The following is a 23,887-nucleotide window of genomic DNA, read 5'->3' on the forward strand; positions in this document are numbered from 1 at the left end:
CTCCATAGCTTTTCCAAGCACATAATTCCTCTCCTCTAAGAGCTGGATTATTTCATCATGTGCCTAATATCGAAACAGCCGATAATGCTAACTGTTTAGCTAAATTAACTACTAGCCATGCTAGCAGGTATTGTGTATTAACCTCTGCTAAGCCGTTTTTCTGTTATCTCGGCTTCTTCTTTTCTCATCATGTTTCTTGGCTTAATATATGGCTATACATTGGGAAAGGATATTGAAATGGACACAATATGCTAGGATGAGTCTGTAGAACCGAGAGGAATTTCAGAGACAAACCCAGCACATAAATATCACTGAGAGTAAATGCTAGCAACAAAATGTCTGCCTCTTTAAATGATTCCTCCTCTGACCGTCCAAACATAAATCTTTCTCCACAGGCTCTCATGGTGATTGATAAGCCCTCAGTGCTGCTGATAGGGGCTTGCTTGTGTCTTGAAATGGGGGTCCTTTTCACACAGATGGGGCTTTCCTTTCTGGAGTTAAAGGTCCATAATCCTATTCCCACACATCCCAAGTGAGACATATAATCAATGATGAAAATGAGTCTCACTCTCAAATATTCACTGTTCGTCTGTTAATACACAACACATAAAGTTTGTTTTATGAAGATATTCAACAGTAAAAATTAATCAAATTTACACACCTCAAACATTTACATCATTCCCTTAATTAATTAAATATATGACAAATGAATGAAGCGAATTAAGTGGAACACGTTTTCTGTTGCGTTAACTAGAGTCTTTAATAGGTTTAAAGTGATAAATTCACGGTGACGTATTTGTGATGTGAGATTACAGCTTCAGTGTGGGGACCTGGCCAAGCAACTGTTTTGTAATCCCAGTTGAAATACTATAAATAAATAAGTCCCTGAATATCTTCAGCAGTGTGGCTTAGTTCATGAACGTCCCCATGACCTCGACTAGGAGTCTTTATTTGTTTTTGTATAATTCTGCGACCAAAATGAAAGAAAAAAGGCACCAACATTGTCCTCTCTCTTGAAGAAAAAGAGAACATTGTCCTGTACATTGTTAAGAAGAAGAAGAAGAAGAAGAAAAAGAAGAAAAGGGCCAGTATTAATTTGAGGGTCCATGTCTAAAACCCACAAAAAAAGGAAAAGGGCTCTTTGAGTATAAATGGAACACATGAAAGACATTGTGTCCTCAAAAGGCATAAAAACAGACATCTGTACATATGTGTGTGTTAACCCACCCTTCAATGTTTTTCCATTAGCATTACCTCATCCTCCATGGGGTTTTCCTGCTGTCTGGAATGAAATGTTTGCAGCATCACCCCCTGACACCACATCCTGCAGTGACCCTACGTCACGTGACTGACCCCTGACCTGTGCTTCCTCAGCGCAAGAGCTGAAATGTGTGATCACGGCCAAGGTTGCACCCCTCCTCGTTAACCCTCTTTGTCTGAAAGAGGCAGCTAACGTAAAATTCCGTCATCCGTGCTTCGTGTGGCGCTCAGTGAGTGTGCGTCTGTGTAATTATCATCCGGCAGCAGAGGGGACCGTCCAGGCCTCTCTCTGAGTGATTACTAATTAAAGCCCACACTGAGGATTCTCAGAGGAAGTTGAGGAACGATCACTAAACTCAACATTTTGCACTAGGGAGGATATTGTTTAGAGAAGCACTGCTGCCTTTACACTGCGCTAAGGAACTAGACAAGTTTAAAAGGGACTGTTTGGTTTTACTTGCCCTGCATCACTAAATAAGCTCACAAATGAGTCTAAGGGCAGCTTGCCCAAGGCCAAGTGTTGGCCAGCAAGATATAAGCCACCTCAGGTTTGGACTGTGGTGTTGTTGGGAGTGTTAGAGCTCCTACCAATAACTTTGAGATCATTTGCAGGGCCAATTCTAATCATGCGACATCAGTACTTAGTGTCTGAATACTATCAAACGCTCACAGCAATGTTGCAATCTCTGATGCAACGCCTTCTCAAAGTAACTGGGATTCGAGGGATAAAACTCTTAATCATACTCTTGATTTCAAATGAACGAGAAAGTTCATGCATTGAAAAGCGAGAAATAGAGAGGGAGGGGGGAAGGGAGGGGGTGGGCAGACATCTCTTCGTCTGCTGTTCTTCTCTGAAAGCACTTTTTGTCATCTCTCAAGAAGGACCTTCACTATACACCTCGACAAAGGGTGCCTGCAGAAAGAAAGGCTCGTACTTAAAGTGACAGCAGCATTAAAGAATGGCCTTCATGTGGCATCTCTGGGGGAAAGTGACATTTGGAGGCACACCCAGAGAACTGTCAGCTATTTACTGCGCTACAGGCCGCATGCAGGCCATTGTAAACCACGCTGACGGCATTGTGGGAGATTCGCATTTGGGCAGGTTGGGAAAAAAGCCCTCCTCCAGCACATTCTGTCAGCTGTGTGACAGCACGGGGAGATGCTTCTCTCTCTTTCATTAGAGTGAGAGACAGCGCAGGTCTCTCAGCCTTTCAGATATTCAGCCTTCCCCAGTGTTCATCTACACACATGAATTCTCTACAGAAGTTAAAAGGGGGATGTCAGCTTGAATGCAAATATTGAGAATATCTATGATGTCATAGTTAGCTTTGAAATGAATAGTCTCTAATCCCTAAATCCAATAAAGTTGAAGATCAAAACTACCTTGTGTTGATTGACTCTAAATGGTGAGGACAAAAATACAAGAATCTGTGAAATGAAACGACCAATGTTGATATCCAGCTGTCGGTGATAAATGTATTCAGGACTCTAGAACTAAAAGAGAATTAAGGACAGTCACAGACACTCACACACTCACACCTATGGGCACTTTTGAGTCGCCAATCCACCTACCAACGTATGTTTTTGGACCATGGGAGAACACCGGAGCACCCAGGGGAAACCCACGCAGACACAGGGAGAACACACCACACTCCTCACAGACAGTCACCCGGAGGAAACCCACACAGACACAGGGAGAACACACCACACTCCTCACAGACAGTCACCCGGAGGAAACCCACGCAGACACAGGGAGAACACACCACACTCCTCACAGACAGTCACCCGGAGGAAACCCATGCAGACACAGGGAGAACACACCACACTCCTCACAGACAGTCACCTGGAGGAAACCCATGCAGACACAGGGAGAACACACCAACTCCTCACAGACAGTCACCCAGAGGAAACCCACGCAGACACAAAGAGGACACACCACACTCCTCACAGACAGTCACCCGGAGGAAACCCACGCAGACACAGAGAGAACACACCACACTCCTCACAGACAGTCACCCGGAGGAAACACACTCAGCCACAGGGAGAACACACCAACTCCTCACAGACAGTCACCCGGAGGAAACCCACGCAGACACAGGGAGAACACACCACACTCCTCACAGACAGTCACCCGGAGGAAACCCACGCAGACACAAGGAGAACACATTACACTCCTCACAATCACCCGGAGGAAACCCACGCAGACACAGGGAGAACACACCACACTCCTCACAGACAGTCACCCGGAGGAAACCCACGCAGACACAAGGAGAACACATTACACTCCTCACAGACAGTCACCTGGAGGAAACCCACGCAGACACAGGGAGAACACACCACACTCCTCACAGACAGTCACCCGGAGGAAACCCACGCAGACACAGGGAGAACACACCACACTCCTCACAGACAGTCACCCGGAGGAAACACACTCAGCCACAGGGAGAACACACCAACTCCTCACAGACAGTCACCCGGAGGAAACCCACGCAGACACAGGGAGAACACACCACACTCCTCACAGACAGTCACCCAGAGGAAACACACTCAGACACAGGGAGAACACACCAACTCCTCACAGACAGTCACCCGGAGGAAACCCACGCAGACACAGGGAGGACACACCACACTCCTCACAGACAATCACCTGGAGGAAACCCACACAGACACAGGGAGAACACACCACACTCCTCACAGACAGTCACCCAGAGGAAACACACTCAGACACAGGGAGAACACACCAACTCCTCACAGACAGTCACCCGGAGGAAACCCACGCAGACACAGGGAGGACACACCACACTCCTCACAGACAATCACCTGGAGGAAACCCACACAGACACAGGGAGAACACACCACACTCCTCACAGACAGTCACCCGGAGGAAACCCACGCAGACACAGGGAGAACACACCACACTCCTCACAGACAGTCACCCGGAGGAAACACACTCAGCCACAGGGAGAACACACCAACTCCTCACAGACAGTCACCCGGAGGAAACCCACACAGACACAGGGAGAACACACCAACTCCTCACAGACAGTCACCCAGAGGAAACCCACGCAGACACAAAGAGGACACACCACACTCCTCACAGACAGTCACCCAGAGGAAACACACTCAGACACAGGGAGAACACACCAACTCCTCACAGACAGTCACCCGGAGGAAACCCACGCAGACACAGGGAGGACACACCACACTCCTCACAGACAATCACCTGGAGGAAACCCACACAGACACAGGGAGAACACACCACACTCCTCACAGACAGTCACCCAGAGGAAACACACTCAGACACAGGGAGAACACACCAACTCCTCACAGACAGTCACCCGGAGGAAACCCACGCAGACACAGGGAGGACACACCACACTCCTCACAGACAATCACCTGGAGGAAACCCACACAGACACAGGGAGAACACACCACACTCCTCACAGACAGTCACCCGGAGGAAACCCACGCAGACACAGGGAGAACACACCACACTCCTCACAGACAGTCACCCGGAGGAAACACACTCAGCCACAGGGAGAACACACCAACTCCTCACAGACAGTCACCCGGAGGAAACCCACACAGACACAGGGAGAACACACCACACTCCTCACAGACAGTCACCCGGAGGAAACCCACGTAGACACAGGGAGAACACACCACACTCCTCACAGACAGTCACCCAGAGGAAACACACTCAGACACAGGGAGAACACACCAACTCCTCACAGACAGTCACCCGGAGGAAACCCACGCAGACACAGGGAGGACACACCACACTCCTCACAGACAATCACCTGGAGGAAACCCACACAGACACAGGGAGAACACACCACACTCCTCACAGACAGTCACCCAGAGGAAACACACTCAGACACAGGGAGAACACACCAACTCCTCACAGACAGTCACCCGGAGGAAACCCACGCAGACACAGGGAGAACACACCACACTCCTCACAGACAATCACCTGGAGGAAACCCACACAGACACAGGGAGAACACACCACACTCCTCACAGACAGTCACCCGGAGGAAACCCACGCAGACACAGAGAGAACACACCACACTCCTCACAGACAATCACCTGGAGGAAACCCACACAGACACAGGGAGAACACACCACACTCCTCACAGACAGTCACCCGGAGGAAACCCACACAGACACAGGGAGAACACACCACACTCCTCACAGACAGTCACCCGGAGGAAACACACTCAGCCACAGGGAGAACACACCAACTCCTCACAGACAGTCACCCGGAGGAAACCCACACAGACACAGGGAGAACACACCACACTCCTCACAGACAGTCACCCGGAGGAAACCCACGCAGACACAGGGAGAACACACCACACTCCTCACAGACAGTCACCCGGAGGAAACCCACGCAGACACAGGGAGAACACACCACACTCCTCACAGTCACCCGGAGGAAACCCACGCAGACACAGGGAGAACACACCACACTCCTCACAGACAGTCACCCGGAGGAAACCCACGCAGACACAGGGAGAACACACCACACTCCTCACAGACAGTCACCCGGAGGAAACCCACGCAGACACAGGGAGAACACACCACACTCCTCACAGACAGTCACCCGGAGGAAACCCACGCGGACACAGGGAGAACACACCACCCTCCTCACAGACAGTCACCCGGAGGAAACCCACACAGACACAGGGAGAACACACCACACTCCTCACAGACAGTCACCCAGAGGAAACCCACGCGGACACAGGGAGAACACACCACACTCCTCACAGACAGTCACCCGGAGGAAACCCACGCGGACACAGAGAGAACACGCCACACTCCTCACAGACAGTCAACCGGAGGAAACCCACGCAGACACAGGGAGAACACACCATACTCCTCACAGACAGTCACCTGGAGGAAACCCATGCAGACACAGGGAGAACACACCAACTCCTCACAGACAGTCACCCGAAGGAAACCCACGCAGACACAGAGAGAACACACCACACTCCTCACAGACAATCACCTGGAGGAAACCCACACAGACACAGGGAGAACACACCACACTCCTCACAGACAGTCACCCGGAGGAAACCCACACAGACACAGGGAGAACACACCACACTCCTCACAGACAGTCACCTGGAGGAAACCCACGCGGACACAGAGAGAACACGCCACACTCCTCACAGACAGTCACCCGGAGGAAACCCACACAGACACAGGGAGAACACACCACACTCCTCACAGACAGTCACCTGGAGGAAACCCATGCAGACACAGGGAGAACACACCAACTCCTCACAGACAGTCACCCGGAGGAAACCCACGCAGACACAGAGAGAACACACCACACTCCTCACAGACAGTCACCCGGAGGAAACCCACGCGGACACAGAGAGAACACACCACACTCCTCACAGACAGTCACCTGGAGGAAACCCATGCAGACACAGGGAGAACACACCAACTCCTCACAGACAGTCACCCGGAGGAAACCCACGCAGACACAGGGAGAACACACCACACTCCTCCTACCTGCTGCACCACCGTGCCGCCCCTCTTTCTCTTCCAATGTCTGATTTTTTTGTCATGGGCTTGGTAAGTGAACATTTAAGAGATTCCAAATGCAAAATCAACATAAGATTATACCTTGGAAGATATGTCCTCTTCCATCAAATGATTATCATATTCATACAAATATAACTCATCCGCAATCATTAGATTCATCCATAATCATGAGATTCATTCACAATCACCAGATTCATAGGCAATCATGAAATTAATCCACACTTGTCAGATCCACACCCAATCATCAGCTTAATCCTGAAACATCAGATTCAACCACAATCATGAGATTCATCCAGAATCATCAGGTTCATATGCAATCAGTGGATCAGTCCACTTTCGTGAAGCATAATGTTCTTCCAAACGTTGGGTGTAATTACTCATTTCCACCAGAGAGGTCTCCAAACACCCAATTCTACTTCAGTGGTTATATAACGCAGCTGTAAATTATACTTATTAACACTCTGGCAATGAATGGAATTAATCTATGAGCCAACTGTAGGAGTGTCACTGTTTTAGAGACTCTATCCACACTGTAGATGTCCACATGGCTCTCTGACATTTAGAGCCTGTGTCATTTTGGACAGCTTGCAGTAACGTCTCACTCCTCTGAACAACGTGGTGAGGAATGTTCCAGTACACTTTAGCTCCCTCCTCCAGGCAGCACTGCTCCAGACACCAATTCCATATCATTACCTTCTCCTGCCAGGAGAGAAGAGCCATTCAGCTGTGACACATGCCACTCAGGTGTTGGGGCTGTTTTTTTTTTCTATTTCCAGCACATACCAACTACCTGAAACTATTATCCTGAAGTGTCCATGGAATGTCCTCCTTCATACAGCAGCCTTAGTTACGCTGCTCTGAAGCCTAAACTCACAACGCTCAATGCCAAGTGCTGGCCAGAGAGGTACAGCGTAAAGCCACTAATGAAACTCCTTCCAGTACCTTTAGGATAAGCTGGATTATGGTGTGAGATCCAGAACTAATCACACAACAACAGCATCTGACCTATATATAACGGCTGCAATCAAATCCTCACAAACAATATTCAGGTGTTGACACTTGAGTAGAGACTGTTGTTGCATCAGTGCTCTTCAGAACAAGCATTCAATGAACAGGTGTCTATATATTTCTGGACATGTACTGTATCTAAAATGTAATGCTGCAGTACCTTTGTAGTCCTTTACCTTGGATGACACTCAGACTGCTGTAAAACACTGATGACATGGGCGTGTCCACGGGAAAGAGGCGTGGGCAGATCAGAAGGACACGCCCCCAGGTCAGCTGTGATTGGACCTTCTTGATCCAGTGAGCTCTAAGATAAATGAAGTGTCACTGTGGGGGGAGATTAGATAAGTAAAGTCCACTTGGGTTTATTTCAATTTGGCCAGATCACCAGAGCGTTACAGACCGGATCCCTAATGACCAGAGGGGGATGGGCAGGAGGAGAGAAGGGCTACACACACACACACACACAGTTCACAGATAAAGAATTTAACAGAGTCATGATATTCACACTTTACAGCAGAGCCAATATTAGAACTAGTGGACATTTTTATCATCTGAAATAAAGCTACCACATCCTGAGAAGGACAAAAATACCTCAGCAAAGTCGTTAATAGGCTTTATTCTAGTGAGGTACTAGTGTACAGGGTTATAATGTTGCAGCACTTTAACTTCAATAGCGTTAGAAATAGTGTTCCCCAGTCTTTATCGAAGTGAACAAACCTTTTAACTACTTTCTAGCTTAAGGTTGTTGATGTAAACTTTAAAGTCGTTTGCCATTAAATAACTGTATTTTACTCTTTCCCCATGTAATAAAGGGCCACCTAGATCACATCAAACAAACGAATGGTGGTCTCTCACGTTGCACAGAGGTGTGGGTCGACAAGAAGTAACCAGTAAAGGGGACAGTAAGTAGGGAGGGATACTGCTTACTGTAACTGTGATGAATCTATGCACTCTAGTGTTTCTTGAAGCAAGATACCATCTAGTGGTCGCAGGTGGAACAGCAGGTTCCCAGTGATATAATGCTGTAATGCTGTGTAGCGTTATTACAGACCACTATGTCGCTATGCTACTGTAGCTGTGAGAGGTAATGTCACCTCCTGGGGTAAGTGTTATGACAACTTGACAAAAACATCAATTAATGCTTTATAAACCATTGGAAAATGTGTTTATAAATATCAGTGTAGGTTCATATTAGGTCTTATTAAGGGCTATGATCACTACCCTAAAGTACGGTTCATTTATTCATTCATTCATTTTAGTTCATTTAACTGCTTCATCCTGATCAGGGTCATGGTGAGTCTGGATACTACACCAGTTCACTGTCCGTCACAAGGCCTACATTTTAGTTTTGAAATACACGTAAAATGTCAATATGACGTACACTGTCCACAAGAAAGACAATGATAATTTCTCTTTATTAGTGTTTCACTTACAGCATGAGAAAAAAACCCCAAAACAAATGACAACAACAACAATACATTCATTTATAATGTTACTATTACAAAGTTGTTTGATATTATTCCGCTTCCTTATTAATTTAGGGTCCTCCAGCTCAGATGATTTTCTAAAATATCTTTTAATTTCTAGAGATTTATTGATTTCCCCTAAATACCAATTGTATCCACAATTCCACAAGTCCTCTCTCTGCTCAACTTTCCCAAAGGCCCATATAGACTACAATGCTGCATTATTCTTCATCTCAGGTGATACATTAAAAGAAAACAAGAATCATTTCCATAAATATTGTTAGCTCTTTTTACTTCTTACTCCAGTAAAATCGTGGACATGCAGATGATCCCCCAGTGCGTCAGTGAGAAGGCCATATGTGACGTTACCTCCTGTGATTCTCCCCAGCTCAGCGTCCGCACGCACACACCTGCGGCAGGTTTAAAGTGCACGCTTCATTAAGAGCTATAAGTAGAAACCCAGTAGTAACCAAACATAAAGGCTGCCTCCATCGTACCGCGCAGAAGTGGAACAAATGCAAGATATGTTCCCTGTCATGAATTTGTTAAACATCCATTGCTTTTAGCTACATGTGTTTAGCATTTCAAACGGTAGCTGCTAAGGTAATATTTTCAGCTGCGATTAGTAAATAAATAAAAGCTGCATCCACCATTTTAACTCTCTATGACTAGCAGTTCACTGAACATGTTTTTGCTCATAATTTGAACGTTTACTTAACATATTTGTAAGTTAAAAGAACATAAAAAAGCTAACACTGCTGTAATTCCCCTACAGGTGTATTAGCAAAAGGCTACGTGCTAGCTGAGTGATGCTCCTGTGTGTGTGTGATTTGACCCTTGTGTTCTGTGTGATCATGTGTGTCATGGTGACCGTGACTTTCTCTAATTGTGACAATAACAGGGTTTGTGCTGTGTGAGGAATGGTCATGGCTATGACTGGAATGGTCATGGTGGTGATGGTGGACTGTTCGATCCACAGACTCCACAGTAGTCACAGTCTGGTTTAGCCCTTTGCTAGTTGAATTTCGTTGATCTACGGAAAGCGTCGAGTTGATATCCTCCTAAAACACATACATTTAAGTTCAGTCGACAGAAGGCTTGAGTGGAAATTATAAGAGGAAACAGTCTCTTCAAACTGCTGCTATGCTGACATCTAGTGGCCTGGCTTGTATCACAGGTGCAGGCATTAAACCTATTTTTAACATAGCCACTCCATGTGGATGACCCTTGCTGTGGAGAATAAAGTTCTACAAAGCCACTGGACTCTTATATATCTGTTGACGTGTAGTTATGAATACAAAACAAGGAGGGCAGTAGTTTAGCGTGATGATCTCAGTACGCACAATGCTAACCTCATAGCTAAGCTAACATCCTCCTGTTGTTAGCTACATTAGCTTGTTAGTTTTAGGGGAACTGTAAGCTTAGAAATAGCATAGTTTCAGATTTAAACTCACTGTGCAGTTGCAAATATTGGTGAGATACGTGGCTCTGACGGCTGCCTCCACATACGGGTAGTGGAGGAAACTGAACGGCAGGACAATGTGGAAAGTTAACCGGCCACATCTATAGAGAGAGAGAGAGAGAGAGAGATGTTTCAGGTTTATTATACATAATTAGTGTTAAATAAAAACTGTATACTCCCTTAACCTAATAATGATAAGCCAAAGTGATTTGAACCATTCACATACTGATCATATACTAAAAAGTCATCCTTTTCCCCCTGCAGTACGTCCCACACATCCTGCTGGAGTGGTTCCTGCTGGAGGACGGGGATGTCCTCTGCTGTCCTCCTCTTCAGCTCCCAGTACATGCTTCTGGAGTGGGCTTCCTGTTCATTCACAACCACGAAGCCCACCTTGGTCAGCCCACTCCTGGACAGTTTATCACGCAAGCCGCCGAGCCTGCGCAAAACACACATCTGATATTCACACGGGGCTGGGACCACGTCTTAGCTCCCTTCCTGATTTTCCTTGTCAATGTTTGTATCTCTCTCACTCACTCAATTAAAATCAACAAGGTACTCCACATGGTGTATTATAAGGAGCTTTGCATTAATAACATTGTGGCCATGTTCAAACGTAGCCCTGCTATTTTTATCTGGTGCATGTGGTCTGCTTCGTGTTTTCAGAAAAACAAGAATAGAAATGATTTCTGTTTTTACCTGGAGGCCTGCGTTAGGCAAAAATGTCAGCTGGCCTTCAGCAGCGCCACTACAGCTACTTTCCCCAGCATGTCATTCATGGGGTTTTGGCCATTGATCTCCCAGATTGGAGAGGGCTTACAGATCCGGGATCCATTGTTATCTCGCTCCACCACCAGCGAAGACGCCCAGAGGAGAGCGGGTAGAGTGGACAGAGTGGACAACCACAGAGTCCAAAGACCCTGCATCATCCCGGTCTGACCCTTAGTTAAACGAAACACATACACACTACATTGTAGGAGGTCATGTCTGGTTGAAAAATGAATGGAAAAGGCTTAACACGAGGCCCACGTAAGTCCGGCGATGGCAGACACACTGAACCAGTCAACTCTAAACACTGTGATCAGGTGATAATGTAATAAACGCTGCGGGACTGCTTCTACATGCTTTCAAGTTAATGGTTAGAGTCCCCAAAAGAGCTAAATACATACAAGCACACATACAACAACTGAGAAACAAGTAAGTAATAAGCATTTACCTCCGTTATCTCACGTGCCCTGTGTTTGGAAGTCAAAAACAAGTGGTGTCTGTTTACTTGGCACTTTATAAAGGCTCATCCAGTGGAAGCACCCCCTTCCTCCCCCACTAAAAACACACAACCAATGCAGACACAGTTCAGGGCCTTGGGCTCTCGCTCCAGCCAAAGCCATTGATTTTCTCATCCAAATAATCCGTTACGCTCTGTGCTGTTGATCTGGTTGGAAGGGCGTAAAGACATTACTTGCAAGTGGGTCAAGCATACAGAGTGAAATATGAAAACAAAGACCATTCCCACCAGTGAATGCTCTGGACCAATGAGCAATGAGAAACAAGACCAGTAGAGGACAGAAAATAACTGGAGAGGAGCTCTAAACGTTCATATTATTGGGTGGATGTACCAAATCTGAAGAAAAATGATGCCGTATACAATCTTCGGCACTGAATACGACAATTATGGAGCATGACACAAAAGCAGAAGCGAGTTAAATATGACTTGGCCATTTGCTGAGTTTTATTTGAGCTTCCTACTCTCCAACACACACTGCTCACCATTTGTCGCTGTTTGTTTGAGCTAAACATTTGGTCTTCGTCACACATCGAAGGCCATAAAACCACTCTCACACTTTTTTTCTTAACTGGGAGAGAGAGAGTATTAAACATAGTGCTCTCTCCCCTCTTTAAGATTATATTAATCGTAAACCCAGCTCTGAGCAGAACATACACAGAACCTTCAGAATGGTTTAGCTGTAACTCTCTAGGTCAACGTTAGACTAAATGTCTTCACTGCACCACAAGGGGTGCTGCTAATCAGTGCTTCGCATCAAAGACACTTTACAACCTTGAGGACTAGTAATAAACATAGGATTTTAAAAGCTCAGGCAAGTACAAATCCAACCTGAAGTACAGAGAAGTATAGGAAAGGGCACTTTTAATAGATGACACTGCAAAACCCTGTGAGAGCAATTGATTTTTGTAGTGCAAACAGCAGCATGAGCTCCTGTCCCTCTGAACAGTGACCAAAGTGCAGGCTTTAAATCAGTGTGGGATACCATCAAAATACATCAGTCTATTGTGCTTTTCAGTGTTTGCAAATGATTGTTTTAGCTTTACTCAAACACATTTCTGAGGAACTTATTCTCTCTTGTCCTCACTTCTATTTTAGCCAATCACATTCACTCTTATCAGGTTTAATTTCATTGCTTCTGGAGTGTATATATATATATATATATATATATATATATATATATAAACTGAAACTACAGATACTGGAAGCCTTTTCAATCCAACACAATGGGCAGCACTTTGAACACATTTTATAAGTGGTCAGAAACATGTAAATAACTCATGAAAGAATAAAGTTACGTTAAAACTAAGCACACCATTGTTTTTCTTGTGAAATTCCCAATAAGTTTGATGTGTCACATGACCCTCTTCCCATTGAACAAACAAAAGTTAGATCCAAAATGGCCGACTTCAAAATGGCCGCCATGGTCACCACCCATCTTGAAAAGTTTCTCCCCTCCCATATACTAATGAACCACAAACAGGAAGTTAATGTCACCAACCATTCCCATTTTATTAAGGTGTATCCATATCAATGGCCCACCCTGTATGTATGTGTATATATGTATGTCTATATTAGAGCCATCACCTCCTCTATATTTGAAACCCGCCACCACATCCTGTGGTTAAATGTGTACAGATGAAAAGAAACCATGTCTCTTGGCTTGGAAAAGGGCCAGCAATCAATACCAGGGGAAAAATGAAAGCACTTTCAGTTCCCTGAACTCGTTTTATTTTTCTGAGGAGTGCCTACGCCAACAGTAGCCAATGCGTAATTTGTATCGTCAGTGTTCTTACATTAAACAGCACAAAGCAACAAAAAGGAACAATATTTACTCAACAAATGATCTGAACTGGTTCAGGTACCAACATGAATTAAATCCAAATTTACATTCATTTACTGGAAAATGACCTGTTTAAAAAAAACATAAATAGTAAACAAAACACACTCTTTCGCTCTTGACCAAGGAGAGCAAATACACAATCCGCTTCTTAGGTTTTGCACTGGACCAAAAAGGATATATATCTAAGGCTTTGAATAAAAGCAGAGGTATTGGGGGAGAGGGTTCCCTGGTGGATGGGTCACAACAAAACCAATAAACACTGATTTAAATCTGTATGAATATTCATTACTTTAGCAGAGTATATGGATCTTAGCTTACTGTGTGTTCTCAGTGGCTTTGTTTACTTCGACACTGCATCAGTTCTGATGATAGACAAAGTATGAGCTGTTCGTATTGCCTTCACTCAACAGTCTGAGGAAAATCTCTGTGTACATGCACATTTAAAACAAACACAGATCCATAATTATGCAAATGCACTGAGCGCCACTTATTGTAGACATCACAACAACAGGCATCACATGTATCCAGTCAGAGAGAGGGGAACAGCGGTATATTTCTCAAGTTTGAACTTTGAAATGGTGGCAGACTCAGGAATACGTACATCACGTTGTCGCTATAAAGGAAGAGGTGTTCATTTATGGAAGATGTAATCCCCTGCAACATTCCTCCATGTACACACCGATAGACAGTGCCTCTGCCAATGACACAAACACTCCGGATGAAAGCGCATAGTAAAGACTGGTGGGAGAGAGGATGACTAAAGAATACACTGATAAAATCTTAAGGAAATGATGTCTGGCTTCTACAGAATATACCACATCAAACCCCATATCGTAATAGTGCATGTGGTTGCCTTGGGAACGTAGACTAAACAGATACAGGGGTTTCCATGGCTATTATTAATCTATTTAACGCATTTTTTGCAGGATTACCATGACTGATTAACCATAATGAAAAGACCATGCCTTGATTGAGGATTGCTGGCATGTTCTTCCAATTCTGAGTGACTTTGGTTACATTCGTTTTTACACAGTAGACTATTACTGTACAAATATACAGATGTTATTATGGTCTAAAAGCTCTTGATTTGTACAACATTACAACAAAGAACAGCAGCATTCTGACTAAATACCCTTTTCATTTAAAACAACGATGTCAGACCCTGATGATTTGAGAACCTAGAAGTAAACAGAGTCTAACCTGTTCCAACGTACCATTTCGTACAGTGTAGAGGGCTCCTGCTACACACAAGCTTTAATCAGATGTTGCCTTTGCATTATCCTCCATTAAAAATAGAAAACACACACTCACACATTACCACACACACACACACCGAATTGAAAAAGAAGTAAGTCTTAGGTCATGATTCCAATAAGTCCTTCATCATTTGTTCCATTGCCTTCCGGGCTATTGCAGGCTGTTATGATGCCCAGGCCCAGTTCTGCTAGGTCCTCCTGCATGCTAGTAGTCATCATCATTTTTGGCTCCAGACGATTACACAGTGTCCTGTAGGAGGGCAGAGGGTAGCCCAGTTCTCTCAAGAATTCATATCCTTTGACACCTACCGCGCAGCGGATCTTGCGGGCGGTCAGAACCGTGTTGTGCGACCACATGGCCCGCCGCGAACGCTTGGCCAAAGTCAGCGCCCGGATCTGGTCCTCGAACAGAAACATCTGCAGTCCTTTTTCCATCTTGTTCAGCTTGTGCAGACGTTTCTTCATCTCCTCCGCCTGCACCATAAAACAAGAGGTGATGTTTTTGTCTAATTTTTTACGGTCACCTGGTTTTTAAGCAAATTAAATCGGCAAATGATCACAAGCTTGCCTTAAACATCGTTCAGTTTTGTAGCATTCTCATGCAGACCTACGTATTTTTATATCAAAGCCATTAAGCAAGTCTATTTAGGGTTAATAAACAAGTGTCATACCAAAAACATGTACAGCACAGAGGCACACAAGCGTCAAATAAATGTGTAACTCTTTTATTATTCTCCAGCTCTACGGTGGGTCTGAGTCCCTGTGATGCGTGTCTTGTTTGTTCTGTTGAAGGATTAGAAAAAGTACTTGCTTCTTTCTGAAGCCGGGCAGTGTGTTGCTGCTGCTGTTCCAGTTGACTCTTGTAGTGCTGACAGAGAGAGCAGGGCCTTTCCTCCTCTGCTCTCTGTCGTTCTTCCTCCTCAGGGTCCACTCTCGGTTGCCTTCGAGCATAGCCGTGGTCCCCGACGTTCAAATCCTTCTCTAGATATTTGAAGACAAAATTAGACATTTATTCACCACTGAATTTGCTTAACAGGGTGAAATCCATTGTAAAGTGTGTTAATTTCACTTGAGAACATGTTTGTTTATGTTGACTGTGCTGCAAAAGACAAATGTAGCGTAGTTACCTCAAGTTCCGGCCACTTTAATTACAATATTAGAAATCCTAGCTAACTGTAAATAAATAGAAGTACTTTACTCACTCAAATCAACATTTTTCAGGAGTCAAATATGTGTAGATTAATGTCCAAGACTTGCTTGACTTTGAAAGAGAATATGTTTTTAGATAAAAACGCTTTTATTTAAGTAGGTGCTAATACTGCTAACATTATTAGCACCCCCCAACTTCGGCCACCTCCCCTGCTTGTGACAGTCAAACGAGACCGTTTCTACCACATTCAGTGGTTCTGAGAGGTTCACAATGAGATCACGTTTGTCCTGTGTTGGTATCCGTACTCTACATGTAAGGATTACAGTGGTGGTAGATTTTTTCCCCTCAGAGAAAAGGAAGCTAACCGCTAAGCTAACGTTTACACTGAGGGAAATATCTGTCACGAAATGGAAATGTGTTGTGTTCCACATGCAGTTTTGCACACAAAGAGTTACAACACTGTTAGAGACACTTAAATATTGTTTAGATGTGTCATTTCTTGCAAGACTGATGTTTAAATGCCCTACTAAGGCGTTAACCTACGTTTTATTGTTTTACCCACTGCGATTGGCGAAGAGAGAGAGCGGAATTGCACCATATACGGCAGTGGCCGGAATTAGGGGAAAGACTGATAAATCTGATGTTTATTTTTACTTACTCTTTAATTTACACCTATGATTATCTGCCAACACCCATTTGATTCTTATTTTATTGTGCATACCCTACTTGTCGTTTTATTTGGGACCATTTGTTTTCATTTACATTATGCCAAACTTTCTGAGACTGGATGAAATAAACATTTACATTCGAGGAGTAAAATCCCAAATGGATTTGTCTTAACACTCTAGTACCTGGTTCAAGTTTAAGTGGGAGTGCTACATGTGGAGTGATGGGAGAGGGAGGGTCTGGGACATTGAAAAGTGTGGGCACAGCATTGGGCTTCAGTTTCCTTCCTCCTGCTGGAGAACGTGCGACCTCCTCAAACTGGCTGTCCTCAAAATGGTCCTGCAGAGACCAAAGGGTACGAGTGGATTTTAAAGGTGAAGAAGACAAATTCTTTTCATTTTCTAACAAGTACAAATTAACTGTACAATATTATGAACATGATAAAAAAGCTATTTTGGAAAATGTCATCAGCACAATGCATTCTGTGCCTGAGAAAACCTGTTTGATAAACTACACTCTGGGTAAAACACTGCTGTTATTAGGCACAAAACACACCTGTGATGATGTTATTGATACCTTTGCTTTTTGGCTAAAACTGGTCATTGTTGTTGTGGTTCGCCTGCTTGGCCACTGGAGGTCGCCTTCACTAACGCACCAGGGCATCAGTCAGGATTTGGGATGCCCAACCTCTGGTGGCTAGGCAGATGAACTAAAACAACAGACGGACACTCCTGTGCAACCGACTAGTGCACCTTTAAACAGCAGTGTATCGTTTCTTCAGCTGATATTAGGAAGTCACACACTTGCCTGACACAGTCTGGAGCAGGGAGTAGGCAAAAAGTCCCTCCGACAGTTTATAAGCCACTTCTTCATCCGCACTGGATCTTTTGGGAAGCGAAAAAGCTGCTTCCCGATGGTCGTAGAGTTGGAGCAGTTTGGAGCTGAACAGCCGCCCATTTTACATATGTACTGCACTCAAATTAACGCCAGTGTGACAGCTAGATAACTGACCAAAAGCTTTAGGGCTCACTACCGCTTTTCGCACGAATAAAACCGCCCACAGATGTTCACCAGAAGCCGAGACAACCCTTTAGATTGCACTAAATCACACATCCGTCTAAATTAACTCACATTTGTTTCAAAAAGAGTGCAATCCCGAGTTTGTTTGAGCCAAAATGGCGCCTGTAGGTTTTTACAGGGCGACCTTGGTGGCTCGGGGCGTGTCCGAAACGGCTCCATGTTCCCTACATAGTGTACTACGTAATACATAAGGCACCGACTAAAGTAGATTAGACCAAGTGTCAATTTACAGACATATTTAGAAATTCAACACATTCCAGATCTGTTTCTGTATTAATTTAATTTGATATTATAATGTAACGGACAAGAGCCAATATTTTAAGTCTTATGTAGATAGTACACTACGCAGGGAGCACATAACCGTTTAGAACACGTCCGTTAGCGGGCTGTACCGTTGCCTGCGTGAAGGGATTTTTATTTTTTTACAAGAAAACTATTAACTTTAAAAACAGTTATGAGCTTGTATACATAAACTACGTATATAATATACGTCAAAATAATCCCACTGTCTTTAGACGCTAACTTGTCCCATTTTACTTAATTATATTCTGGCGGAACTCACGGTTTAGAAAGCGCTACTCTTGAGACTCATGGATATGGAGACAGTGCATGTTTTGAGAGAAAGCGGATTTAATTCCTATTTTATTGTCGTTCTGAAGTAGATTATCGCATTATTGTAGTAGCTGTTTACAAAGGGTCATAGAACAACAGATATCTTTCTGTTCCCTTGTAATAAAACGTCTCCAGCTCTGTCTTTAACGCTCTCCTTTAATTACTTTAATTAAAAACAGGGGAAATTAATTTACTTTAATTTCCCCTGGGGATCAATAAAGTATCTATCTATCTATCTCCATGTGATATAAACCAGCCGCGAACTCCGCAACGGTGTTTATCTCGTGTTGAATTATTATTATTACCATTATTATTATTGAGTAAAGAGGAAATTATGAGCCATTCTATGGTGGTGCCTGTAATAGACGTACAGAATGACAACTTTAAAGAGCTATGGCCCTCAATGGTGCTCTCCTTTAAAACCTCCTCTTTTATTTCTTTGGACACGGTGAGGTTTCACACAGATTAATGATTAACAGGGATAACACTCACAGTGCTGTTTTAATGCACGTTTTAACCGTCCTTTGCTCTTGTAGGAGCTGAGTGGACTTGGAACAAGGAAAGCTCTTCTTGCTGAGTGAGTATTAAAGGAACACCAGGTAGTATTTATATCTTGAAATCACAGTTTTAAAGTCATTGTGATGGTCCACTGACCAGTAATAAGGAGAATAGAGCCTCTGTCGTTGCTATTCTGGGCTCAGCACTGCAGAAACTACACTGTGTATCTTTCGGAGGAGGATAGGAACACCCCCCCCCCCCCCCCTCAGTCTGGAGAAATAGTCTTTTAGAATACAGTGCTTTCCATTGCTGGAGTCCCACTTACCTCAGTTAAAGCCTGTTTCATTCAGCAGTCAACTGTTGTAGCTTTGTCTCCAGTGATTTTAGAAATATCCAAAGGCTAATCTACATATAATCTACATATACTTTTAAGACAAATCTTATTTTATCATTTTAAAACATACAAGTTCTGTACCAATGTGAACGTAGTGATAAAATTGGTTTAAAAGATCAATCCTGACTGTGTCTTTGTATTTTTGGGTCTTGCCCAAAATACCATTAACTCTGGTGGAAGGAGTTGAGAGTCAAATTTGTTTGTTTATTTTTAAGGTCAGTTGAAGACCGCTATAAAGCAATATGTCATGCTGCTCGCACGCGCTCAGTTCTGTCTCTGGGCATGGCCTGCTACAAGAAGCTTGATGACAAGGTAAGTGTCCAGTCTTTTCACTGGATTACACTGGAGTTCTGTGGAACTATGTTTAATGCCAGGTTTTTAATCTCTGTTTAAAGGCTGACAGGACATACCTGGTCCAGGTTTATAACCTGACTCTGCTGTGCTCAGAGGAATACATCATCGAGCCTCAGTCCGTTCAGTTCCTTGTGCAGCACGGCTTTGACTTCAACAAACAGTACGCTCGCGGTGTCCCCTATAACAAGGGAAACGATAAGGTCAGTTGTTGACTATTCTGTTTATTCCCATTAGGTCTATAATAATAGGACTTTTGTTGTACTCTTACTGTATTTTCAGGCATATTTTGGTTCGACTACATGTAGATTTGTTAATATCCATCCATCCATTATCTGTAACCCTTATCCAGTTCAGGGTCGCGGTGGGTCCAGAGCCTACCTGGAATCATTGGGCGCAAGGCAGGAATACACCCTGGAGGGGGCGCCAGTCCTTCACAGGGCAACACACACACTCACACATTCACTCACACACTCACAGGGAGGACGCCGGAGCACCCGGAGGAAACCCACACAGACACAGGGAGAACACACCACACTCCTCACAGACAGTCACCCAGAGGAAACCCACGCAGACACAGGGAGAACACACCACACTCCTCACAGACAGTCACCCGGAGGAAACCCACGCAGACACAGGGAGAACACACCACACTCCTCACAGACAGTCACCCGGAGGAAACCCACGCAGACACAGGGAGAACACACCACACTCCTCACAGACAGTCACCCGGAGGAAACCCACGCAGACACAGGGAGAACACACCACACTCCTCACAGACAGTCACCCGGAGGAAACCCACGCAGACACAGGGAGAACACACCACACTCCTCACAGACAGTCACCCGGAGGAAACCCACGCAGACACAGGGAGAACACACCACACTCCTCACAGACAGTCACCCGGAGGAAACCCACGCAGACACAGAGAGAACACACCACACTCCTCACAGACAGTCACCCGGAGGAAACCCACGCAGACACAGGGAGAACACACCATACTCCTCACAGACAGTGGCTACTGATATTTAAATGTTCTTTTGATTAATGCTTATATATGGATTCATCACCAGGGAGGAGATACCCATGGGGTTAATATGCGCACTTTATTTGTGGAGCTCCTGCGGGCGAACAAGCCTCTAGTGGTCCATAACGGTCTGATCGACATGGTGTTCCTGTATCAGTGCTTCTACGCTCACCTTCCTGAAAAGCTGGGTACGTTTACAGCAGATCTGTCGCAGATGTTCCCTGCTGGCATTTACGACACCAAATATGTCACGGAGTATGAACTACGCTTCACTGCCTCCTACCTGGAATACGCCTACAAAAAGTGGTAAGTCTGCAAAGAATATATAAGAATTAAAGTGCCCATACGATGGGAAACTGAACTACTTGGTTGTGACATGTTTTTTTTAATCAAGCGTTTTGTGATGTCATTAAAAAACTAAATATTACATATTGTCTCATGTATTACCAATATCACAGTAACAGATACAACCTACACACACAAACACACTCTAAACTAATATATAAACCCTCACTGTGCAACTATAAACGTCAAGGAACTTGAAGATGTGGGCCCTTTAATAACAAATAGAAATGTTTATGAAAATGGACGTGTCTTTAACATGGTGTCGGATGTCTAAAAAGCCTAGACTTTATTTATGCGTCTTGCATATCGTCTTTTACAGTAAACTGGACAATGCCAGGTCCGTGGAGGCTGGCACGGAGGGACCTTGCTTGTTCTTGGAGTTCTGTAATTACACTGGACGCTTGCAGAGTTATGTGGACTACAGGCCTTGCTTAGACGGTCAGGGTCAGGACGAATCCCTAAACATCTGCATTCAATTCTCCGTGAGTTACTCAACCACAAGTGCACGGCCAGATATGATTTAGTTGGATTAGCAAAAAATGTTTCATATTATTTTAATATTCAGCTTTTATAGAGAAAGGCTTAGACTGGCTTTTAAACTGTCAACACTCGGTAGTTCCCAGCTGAACACAGACAAAGAAATTCCACATTATTCAGTGTTTCTCATTGTAAATATTTCAGGAATGTTTTTCTCATCCCACTGGATTAAACTGAACTCGGTTTACATTGTGTTCTTGTGTCAGATGAGGCTTTGGATATCTGTGGAAAATACTTGGAGTTTTAATAACTGTGATCAGGTGGTTATTATTATGACAAGCCTCATCACTTCTAGAAGCTTTGTTACATGCCAGTGGATATCTTCTAGGTTTATTGTATTAAATAAAAGGAGAAAAGTGATATTATTTTCAAAGCCTGCAGACTCTTGATGTAGTCCCACTTAATTTTACAGAAAAATCATTCATTCATTCATTCATTGTCTGTAACCCTTATCCAGTTCAGGGTCGCGGTGGGTCCAGAGCCTACCTGGAATCACTGGGCGCAAGGCGGGAATACACCCTGGAGGGGGCGCCAGTCCTTCACAGGGCAACACACACACTCACACATTCACTCACACACTCACAGGGAGGACGCCGGAGCACCCGGAGGAAACCCACACAGACACAGGGAGAACACACCACACTCCTCACAGACAGTCACCCAGAGGAAACCCACGCAGACACAGGGAGAACACACCACACTCCTCACAGACAGTCACCCGGAGGAAACCCACACAGACACAGGGAGAACACACCACACTCCTCACAGACAGTCACCCGGAGGAAACCCACGCAGACACAGAGAGAACACACCACACTCCTCACAGACAGTCACCCGGAGGAAACCCACGCAGACACAGGGAGAACACACCACACTTCTCACAGACAGTCACCCGGAGGAAACCCACACAGACACAGGGAGAACACACCACACTCCTCACAGACAGTCACCCGGAGCGCGAATCGAAGCCACAACCTCCAGGCCCCTGGAGCTGTGTGACTGCGACGCTAACCTGCTGCACCACCGTGACGCCCTAGATCTAAACCAACTGAAGTTAAATAAGCAGGACCTGTTTATTCGATAGTTGTAGTGGTATCCTGATAGTTATTCTGTGTTGGTTTGCTTTCGCAGGCTTATGGATGGTGCCCCAACGGCTCTCAGTGCCCAATGTCCCACAACACTGACCTCATCATTCAGCAAGATGAGAGAAGCAAAGAGGACAAGAAGAAAAAGAGAAAACGGAGGAAGAAGCAGAAGGCTGCACGGGAAGCAGAGGAAGATGGTGGTTGCCCCAGAGAGAAGAAAGCGCACCTGGAGGACATGGATGTAGAGGGAACCCCGTGTGAAACCACAGCGTCTGAGCATCAAAAAATCAGCAGCGAGGAGGCAAAGCTGGTCTGTGTTGATGAACCTCATCAGGTTCATGAGACAGAGAATGGAGGCGGAGATCCTCCAGCACAGGATTCGGCCGCGGATGACGGCAAAAGACCAGAACCGACATCGAAAGGCTTAACTGGAGGCCGGGAGAGAAAAGTAGAGGGAGGAACCCACAGAGCAGGCTTTGATGCCTTCATGACTGGTTACATTTTTGCTTTTGCCAGCCTTTTGAAAACTGAAAACTCAGAGTCTGAAGTAGCTGCATGTGTCAACAAACTGTACCTAAGTGGCAAGTCTATTCCCCTTCATGTGGTCAAAAGCACCTTCTCCAAGTCCTCCAAAGCTCACACCCACAAGATGGAGCAAGTGTGGGGGAAAGGCTCCAGTGACAAGGGACCTGTCCAAGCAGATTGAGCTGCATGAAGTTTTTTTTTCCCATGTTGATGATTTTATTTTTTTAACCTGGATAAATAAAGAAGGTTAAAAGGTGGTCTCTGGTGTTTGCAGTTCTGTGTTGAACAATGTATGATTGCTCTCCAAAAAAACAAACATATGTCTTGTTGGTGCAGCAGGTGGTGTCGCAGTCACACAGCTCCAGGGTCCTGGAGGTTGCGGGTTCGATTCCCGCGCCGGGTGACTGTCTGTGAGGAGTGTGGTGTGTTCTCCCTGTGTCCGCGTGGGTTTCCTCCGGGTGACTGTCTGTGAGGAGTGTGGTGT

General features: G+C 44.9%; 2 protein-coding genes and 1 pseudogene across 2 annotated transcripts; 1 reads left to right on the plus strand and 2 right to left on the minus strand.

The window, feature by feature from the left end:
* Positions 1-9,228: 9,228 nt before the first annotated feature.
* On the minus strand, positions 9,229-12,037 carry LOC136679265 (selenoprotein Pb-like; annotated as a pseudogene).
* A 1,848-nt stretch (positions 12,038-13,885) lies between these two features.
* On the minus strand, positions 13,886-18,108 carry LOC136679480 (THAP domain-containing protein 2-like). The gene is made up of 4 exons (XM_066658011.1): positions 17,757-18,108; positions 17,135-17,288; positions 15,945-16,114; positions 13,886-15,607 (listed from the first exon to the last, which is right to left on the minus strand). The coding sequence occupies exons 1-4, from the start codon at positions 17,904-17,906 to the stop codon at positions 15,233-15,235; spliced, it is 849 nt and encodes a 282-aa protein (XP_066514108.1). The 5' UTR covers positions 17,907-18,108; the 3' UTR covers positions 13,886-15,232.
* A 755-nt stretch (positions 18,109-18,863) lies between these two features.
* On the plus strand, positions 18,864-23,622 carry LOC136679342 (target of EGR1 protein 1-like). The gene is made up of 7 exons (XM_066657805.1): positions 18,864-19,089; positions 19,178-19,218; positions 19,749-19,845; positions 19,929-20,087; positions 20,958-21,217; positions 21,576-21,738; positions 22,925-23,622. The coding sequence occupies exons 1-7, from the start codon at positions 18,976-18,978 to the stop codon at positions 23,582-23,584; spliced, it is 1,494 nt and encodes a 497-aa protein (XP_066513902.1). The 5' UTR covers positions 18,864-18,975; the 3' UTR covers positions 23,585-23,622.
* The last annotated feature ends 265 nt before the right edge of the window (positions 23,623-23,887 follow it).

This window comes from Hoplias malabaricus, chromosome Y (genome assembly GCF_029633855.1).
Source record: "Hoplias malabaricus isolate fHopMal1 chromosome Y, fHopMal1.hap1, whole genome shotgun sequence".
Lineage (NCBI taxonomy): Eukaryota > Metazoa > Chordata > Actinopteri > Characiformes > Erythrinidae > Hoplias > Hoplias malabaricus.

Coding starts and splice junctions, on each gene's coding strand:
- LOC136679342 (XM_066657805.1), top strand. CDS start 18,976: ATGAGCCATTCTATGGTGGTGCCTGTAATAGACGTACAGAATGACAAC. Junction 19,219..19,748: donor AGGAAAGCTCTTCTTGCTGA/GTGAGTATTAAA, acceptor TTTATTTTTAAG/GTCAGTTGAAGACCGCTATA. Junction 20,088..20,957: donor ATAACAAGGGAAACGATAAG/GTCAGTTGTTGA, acceptor ATTCATCACCAG/GGAGGAGATACCCATGGGGT.
- LOC136679480 (XM_066658011.1), bottom strand. CDS start 17,906: ATGGGCGGCTGTTCAGCTCCAAACTGCTCCAACTCTACGACCATCGGG. Junction 17,289..17,756: donor CCTGCTCCAGACTGTGTCAG/GCAAGTGTGTGA, acceptor TGGTCTCTGCAG/GACCATTTTGAGGACAGCCA. Junction 16,115..17,134: donor CCCACTTAAACTTGAACCAG/GTACTAGAGTGT, acceptor TCAAATATCTAG/AGAAGGATTTGAACGTCGGG.